The following is an 8,175-nucleotide window of genomic DNA, read 5'->3' as shown; positions in this document are numbered from 1 at the left end:
CATTTCCACTAGTTTTGTCATGTGTCCTTGATCAAGACCAATTTCCAAATTGTTGGTAGTTGCATTGGTGTGGTAGTTTCGAGTCCACACCCTCAATCATGTCCACCCCGACCCATGCGTTCAAGCAGTTGTTTTTCTTATATGTTTCCTCTCCTGCAGTCCTTTCTCTGAATGTGGGTAGTATCTTTACCATAAATCCCTCAGAATTGTCCTGGGTCATTGTATTGCTGCTGGTACAGAGGTCCATTACATTCAATTTTACCACAGTATTATTCTATCTTTTTATATAGAAACTCTATCCATTTACCTTCTATCTCTTCTATATACTTATATAGCTGAAATGTAGTAAAGATTTCCCTCCTCCACTTTCTGTCTCTGGGTTGTCTCTCATATTGACAAGCTTGGGCTTCAGAGAAAGGTATATCCATGGCTACCACTCAGACTTTCTTTTAGGATTCTAGTGCTAATCCTCATGAGGACAGCATTCTATTTCTTTCCACTGTAGTTCTTGAGACCCCACTAGTATGCTTCCCAATTGTACAAAATTAATCTCTTTGACACTATGTGAACTCTTTTTTTCAGCCCTTATCTTCTTTTCCAATTGCACAAAATTAATCTCCTTGACACTATGAACTCTTTTCCCCCAGACCTTATCTTCTTTTTTAGAATCAAAACTGTATTTGTTCCAAGGCAGAAGAGTGGTAAGGGCCAGGCAATGGGGATTAAATGACTTGCCCAAGGTCATTCAATTAGAGTCTGAGGCCAGGTTTGAATGCAGGACTTTCCTGTCTCTGGGACTGGTTCTCAATCCACTGAGCCATTTAGTTGCTCCCACCATTAACTCTTAAATTAAATCATTTTTTTTGCTAAATGATAAGACAAAAGCAATGATAATTATAGCACTTACTCAATAGAAGAAAAGAAAAGGAATAATCAACACCCCAAAATACCTTCCACTGATACACAGTGTCCATGGAGGAGAGTAGGAATACATTTACAAAAATCTAGCAAGGAGCCATATGATATTAAAGGAATCCATGCACTTAGGGCAATTCATGACAGCAGACAGTAGGTCTTTTTGTCCTGGGTTTCTCTAATACAGTGTACAACATATATTGCTTGCTGGGCATAACTGCTTCTTTGATATCTGCTCCACTTCTGACCCTCATGACTTTTTTGATGAACAAAGCCATTTCTCTGCTATTCTCTAGCTACTGAAACAATGACACATTTTCTTTTAGCACACGGTCACCTTTAGCAGGGTACTGAGAAAGTGTTACTCTCAATGACAAGTAGTCTCTTTAAGCCAGAGAACTATCAAGGCTGTGAAGGCAACTATCAAGCTCCCCAGATCTGCTTTGGGACTCTAAAAAAGGTTTTTCCTCTCAAACAATAAGGCCACACAGCCTTTTTCCAGATAGCTTTTCAGATAGCAGAGGATTTTGCTTTGTTTCCAAACCGTTTTTCCCCCCCCAGAACAGAGCAGATGCAAAACCTATCTTACTTTCTATATTTCTTTCTCTCAAACTAGAGAAGACAGTAGAAGGCAATACAGGCACCCCTAAGGGGTATATCCTTTTTCAGGCACTAGAGAGCAATAAACCCAAATATCTCTTTACAGAAATGCATAACTCAGCTTTCTTCCAATAGCCAATGAGCTCTCAGTAAAACAATGCCTAGATTCTAGCCAGAATAGCTTCCATCAAAACAGCTGTGAAAATTTCCTATCAGCTCAACTCCTGCCAGCTTCTGTATTTTGCCTTTTGTAAGCAACTTTTTCATAACCCCCTACACCTCCTATACAGCTCCTTCTATGCTCAGACTCCCCCTTCCCCCACTTCTTTTCCCCCTCTTCTTTTGCTGGTTTCTTCTCTAACTGAGATGATAGATTCTGAACTAGGAAAAGACTATTCTCCCTTCACTTTCCCCAAAATCACAATGGTGGTTTCAACCTTTCCTTGAAAGCAGTTCCCCTCTTTAATTCATGATATAAACAACAGTTCCTCCTTTCAGTACAGCATGATGGTCCTTACAGAATCTCCCCATAGTCTTGAGGACCTGGGTTCAAATCTGGCCTGATAATTCCTCACTGTGTGACCCTGGACAAGTCACTTCACCCCCATTGCCTAGTCCTTACTGCTCTTCTGCCTTGAAACCAATACACAGAATTGCTTTTAAGACAGAAGGTAAAACTTATTTTTAATCCTCCCATAGTTGCCAAATGGTTATTTTACTTATAATTTCTCAATTATAAACTTCGAAATTCTAAAAAATAGTCACATGCAAATGAGCTGATAGACCTCAGTGCTCTTCAGCCATTGTTCTCCCCATCATTGCTCTGCTTTCAAATAGTTCCTCTCAATATATTCATCTGAGTACTAATTTTCTATCTAATTTTCTATCTCTTCTCCAGAACAGTCTGTGCCTCTTATCATCATTTTATCAGAGAGGCTGTGTTTCTTCTCAAGTTGATTTTTTAAAATCAGTTTTCCTTGCACAAATTTTCCCTCCTCTCTTTTTTAGTAACCAAATCCTTCCCATCTGAAAGGGGCAAGTACTAAGGGAATTGAGTGGATGAGGACAAGAAGTGGTTAATTGTGGGAATTGAGTGAACCACAAGGATTCCATCTCATGACTCAATTCTGGAGCTAGCTTGGTTTCTATTCAATTATGGGTCTAGTCCAATGTCTGTCTTGTGAAAAAAAATTTATTCAATCGTGAGAATTGGGAGAAAACCTTATTGCATTGTTTGAACCTAGTCCTGCATGGCTAGGAAACTAGACCACCTCTTTATGTTGCTTAGAGACCCTTAACCAAAGACCTAGGTTATGCTGACCAGAAACCCAGTCAGATCCAAAGACTGATGAAAGGAGTCTTCTCATAATTGCACATCTCAAGCAACCCATATGCCTTTTCTGAAAACTGGCCTGATACTGAACAGTCAGTTATCATTTCCATGTTCTTTCGATTGTTTACACACATGCTTGGGAGGAGTGGGACACCTCTTTGTGAATTCAGGGAATTCTCCTGATTAGCTTTCCTTCTTCCAACTTAGAAAGTCCCTGGTATTTCATCCAATTAGAAGTCAGATTACTTCATGATGTTCTGCTTCCTTTTACTTAATTGGTTTTATTTGCTTGTTTTTAGCGCATAAAGGTCTGTCTCCCCCTATATGTGGGGTCTAGCCCTAAGCTGAAGAAAAGACCTAGTGCAGATTTGTTGGGCAATTAGCATGCATTGCTTAATAAACTGAAATTCTCAGAAGTTTGAAACTTTAGCTTCCTCAGCCATTTCATCTTTTGCTGGCCCCAGTATTATATATATATATATATATATATATATATATATATATATATATATATATATATATATGTGTGTGTGTGTGTGTGTGTGTACATACATACATATATATGTATATATATATATATATACACACACATATATGTATATGTCACATCTCTCCCAGATAGGCTTCATATTTATTACTTCAAGGAGGGACTATTTTTGCATTCATCTTTGTCTCTCCTCTTTGGACACAGTAGGTGCTTAATCAAGGTTTGTTGATTGATTGGATAACTTTTGCAATGGAGGGCCTCTGAAGGTTTGGAAAAAAGAGAGTGACATGGCAAAAGAGGTATTTTGGAAAGATTAATTTAGTGGCAAAATGTGACCAGGAAGCTACAGGAGTTTCTACTCGTACCCACTGCAATCAAATTTGTTTTCCTGAACCTGGAATTCAAATCCTTTTCTAAATACCTTCCCTCTCTAACTCCCACAGATGTCACCTGTCCTTATTCTCCACCTTGGTCATTCTCCTTCTTTAGTCTGGCTGTTCTTCTTATTACCTTTCACTTAGCCTATGGATAATGCTGGTTCCCTACCTACAGTACCTTCTCTGCTCCTTTCTGCCAGACCAGGCTCATCACCAGCACTCAACTCACCACCCCTTCTCTAAGAAACTTTCCCTGATGGCAAAGCCCATCCTCAAATTGTTATTTCCTTGTTCTTCCTTGAAATAGGGATGTGATCTGTTTTATTTTGTCTCAGAGGGTGGAATCCAGAGCAAAGGAGGAAATTGCTAGAACTGTTGGGGTCAGAATGCAGATAAAAACGTACAATTTTTCACTTGCTTATTTGGGTTTTGGTTTGGGGTTATGGTTTTATATATTTATTCATGTATAAAAATGAACACTTTGGAAATATATTTGGTGAGATAATACACGTATAACCCAGATTGAATTGCTTGCTAGCTTTGGGAGGGAGGAGAGAAAGGAGGAAGGGAGGCAATTTGGATCCTATAACTTCAGAAAACTTATGTGGCAATTTGTTAATACATGCAATTGATAAAAATAAATAAATAACTTTTTTAAAGGGGGAGATTGCTGCTAAATAGAATCTATTCTTTTCAGAGAGACAGACTCAGAAGTTAGTCAGATTGCTTTCATCATGGAGAAGTATGGTATATTGGGAGGAAATATACTGGGCCTGAACTCAGAGGTCCTAGGTTCAAATCCTAGAACTGCAACTTACAACCCATCCCCCACCTTGAGCAAATCATTTAATGTTTCTAGTCTCCTGTGTAAAGATCATTGCTATCATTGTTGTTCAGCTGTTCAGTTGTGTCCAATCTTTGTGACCCCATGGACCATAGCTATTGATGGGGTTTTCATGGCAAGGATACTAGAATGGTCTGCCATTTCTTTCTTCAGTGAATCCTTTTGTCAGGCAATCAGGGGTGAAGTGACTTGCCCAGGGTCATACAGCTAGGATGTATCTGAGGCTGGATTTGAACTTAGATCTTCCTGACTTCTCGCCTAGGCACTCTATCCACTGAGTCACCTTGCTGTAAAGCTATAAGGTTCTCATCAATTTAAAGGGGTTCATAATCTTATTTTATACCTCAAATCCCCAACCCAAGGCCTTGATGAAAGCAGACATTTTCCAAATATCTTTTCGCCTGATTCCACAGTATCCCCAAAGGAGAACTCTAGGTGTGGAGTAGACTGACTAAAGGATGTTATTTTAACTGTGCAAAAGCCCATCCATCAGGGAAATTTCCTGTGTCTCTAGAGCTGTGCAAAAGCAGCCTGACAATCTATAGATGGAGGAGCTCTGATTTCCATATTCTGCAGCAGGAGTCGGGTCTCTTTGTCAGTCTTTGGATATCCATGGGCCACTTTTCAGAATAAAAATTTTTTAAATTCATAATTAAAAGAAATGCTAAATCTCAGAGGCTAGTGGAAATAAAGATTTCTTTTTTTCTGATCCAAGTCTATGCATACCCTGAAGTCTATCTATGGTCTTTGCCTCCCAGATTGAAAACTCTTAGACTACACGTTCTCCAAGGTCCTTTCTAGCTGCAATCCCTGCATTGTTTCATGTGCATTTGTCTCTTTGCCCCAACTTGTCTGTAAGTTCCTCCAGGTAGGGACTGGGCCTTTTGCTTTTGCCTCCCCTTAGAGGGTCTTGGAGAAGGAAATGGAGAAGCACTCTAGTTCCTTTGCTAAGAAAACCTCATATGGGATCACAAAGAGTTGGACATGATGAAAACAACTAAACAACAACAACTACAGGGTATAGCCCATTCGGCTCAATCAATATTTATTGACTGAACAAGTCACCTAAGACAATCTTGGGTCTGTCTTGGATACAGGATATGTTCTCTCCCTCTTTCTTTTCCAAGACTAACATTTATGTCTGTATATCATAGTAAAAACATCCTGGTCATCCAATCACAAGAATGATGAACTTGTTTGCAAATTTCTTTCTCTCTCCCACTAGTGAATTTGACTTAATGCCTTAAACTAGGCAAATCCTAGTGTCTATTGATGCTCACTCACCTTTCACAGTCCAGACTCCCTCCATTCTCCCAGATTTGGCAGTATTTGGAAGGAGTTGCCTGCATGTGAATGAAAGCAGAAGCTCCCCAATATCAGGAGTTCTAGGAGTGAGCTCATAAGGAATATCTGCCTAGAATGAATGTGGATAAATAGTTTACTAAGAGACAGAGATAACTGGACCTCCTTGAATCCAGAAATGCATCCCTAGTGGGGATGTCAAGAAAGCAATCATCTGGATATGACTTGGAATAGATTCCTTTGCTCTGGGCATAAACACTTCAGCCTGGACTTTCATGAACTTTCAGCCCAAATGTGACCTGACTGTAACAGAGGCAGAACTAGACAGACAAAGGGGTATCTAGACCAGGTACCACAGTGGAAGGTGACCCTTTTTTGGCTTTGGTTGAACTCTTTGGAGCAGCTAGATGGTGCCATGGATAGAATTCTGAGCCTGGAGTCAGGAAGAGCTGAGTTCTAATTTATCTTCAGATACTTACAAGACCATGGACCAGTCACGTAACCCTGTTTGCCTCAGTCTCCTCATTTGCTGGAGAAGGAAATAGTGAATCACTCCAGTATTGTTGCCAAGAAAACCCCAAAGACATTAAGAATCAGATATGACTGAAATGGCTGAATAACAACAAATGAATCTCTCACTGGGATTTCACCCACTTGTGGAACATTTCTTTGGTCACAGCCTTACCCAAGACCATAAGGCACTGTGTCTTCTCTTTTCTCTATGTAACTTTCTAAGATACAGAGAAGATGTTGATCTGAATTGGGAAGGAGAATTTTTCTCTCTTAGGGTTCTCTAAGCAAATTAAATCACAAGTCTAGGGCCTCTCTTTATAATAATAATTTTGCTGTTGCTAAGTCATTTCAGTTGTCTTCTCTTCATGACCCCATTTCGAGGTCTTTTGGGCAAAGATACTTGGAGTGGTTTGCCATTTCCCTCTCTAGCTTATTTTACAGATGAGGCAACTGAGTCAAGCAGGATTAAATGACTTGCCCAGGGCCACAAAGCTTATAAGTGTCTCATGCTGGATTTGAACTCAGGTCTTCTTGACTCCAGACCTGGTACTCTATCCACTGCGTCACTTAGTTGTCCAGCATAGTAATAATAGCTAGCATTTATAAAATACTTTAAGGTTTGAAACTTATTTTATCTGAACATATGTTATCTTATTTAATTCTCACAACAACAGTGAGGTAGGTACTATTATTATCTCCATTTTACAGATGAGGAGCCTGAGCCTGAGAAAGGTCAAGTGATTTGACCAGGATCATACATCAAGTAAGTATCTGAGGCAGGATTTGAATTCAAGTCTTCCTGACTTCAAGACCAGCAATCTGTCTATCTATTATTCCATTTTACTGCCTAAAACTCTATAGAAATGTTTTCATTTTTATCTTTTTGACACTAACCTAGATTATTGAGAAAGAGAAGGGAAAGTAATTAAGCAGTTCTAGCTCCCAAGCCCCACAAGCTAATTGTTTTAAGATTCCCCAGTCAGCGCTTCTAAAACATGCCATTGATGAGGAAACTGGAGATTCTGTTTCTCCCAAGCCTTCCTCTACTCATTATAAGACAGCACCCAATCCCTAGGATCAGCCCCAGCCTCGTCCTTATTCCTAGGTTCCTGCATCCCAGGGCTGGGATCAGGATTCATTCGGTGCTCCTCTTCATCATGACTTGTGGACTCTTTCATTCATTCTCCTTTTGGATTAGCAGCATAGCCTGAAAACTCTGAATTTGTTGGGAGTGGGGAGAGAAGAGAAATTGAGAGAGAAAATTAAGAGGTGAGAGATAGAGGATGAGAAAAGAGAGAGAGAAAGAGAAAGGGAGAAAGAGAAAAGAGAAATTGAGAGAGGGAAGAGAAGGAATTAGAGGAGAGAGGGAAGAGAGGAGAGGAGAGAGAAGAGATTGAGAGAGAAAATGGGAGATAGATAGAGAAAATGAGAAAAGAGAGATTGAGAAAGAGAAGAGATTGAGAGAATAGAGGTAGAAATTGAGAGAGGAGAGAGAGAAAAGAGAAAAAGAAGAGAAGAGAGGACAGGAGAGGAGAGGAGAGGAAAGGAGAGGGAATGGAGGAGAGGAGAGGGAAAAGGAGAGGACATAAAAAGAGAAGAGAGAAGAGGGGAGGGGAGAGGAGGAGAGGAGAAGAAGAGAGGACTGGAGAGGACAGGAGAAGAGAGGAGAGAAGAGATGGGAGGGAGAGAAGAGGGAGAGGAGAGGAGAGGAGAAGAAAAAAGAGGAAAGGAGAGGAGAGAGACAGAGAGATGGTAGCTGCTTTATCTTTAGCTTCTTAGGGAGTCACTAACCAGAAGATGTTAT

General features: G+C 40.1%; 1 protein-coding gene across 1 annotated transcript in view; it reads right to left on the bottom strand.

Moving 5' to 3' along the window:
* The window catches only part of CRHR1 (corticotropin releasing hormone receptor 1), a 109,254-nt gene extending 101,705 nt beyond the window's left edge, over window positions 1–7,549 (bottom strand). The window contains exon 1 of the mRNA XM_044675126.1: window positions 7,436–7,549. Within this exon, the coding sequence (XP_044531061.1) occupies window positions 7,436–7,549 (114 nt within the window). The remainder of the gene's footprint in view (window positions 1–7,435) is intronic.
* Between the last annotated feature and the right edge of the window lie 626 nt (window positions 7,550–8,175).

Source organism: Gracilinanus agilis, chromosome 4 (assembly GCF_016433145.1).
Source record: "Gracilinanus agilis isolate LMUSP501 chromosome 4, AgileGrace, whole genome shotgun sequence".
Lineage (NCBI taxonomy): Eukaryota > Metazoa > Chordata > Mammalia > Didelphimorphia > Didelphidae > Gracilinanus > Gracilinanus agilis.
This window is presented reverse-complemented; position numbering and strand designations above follow the sequence as displayed.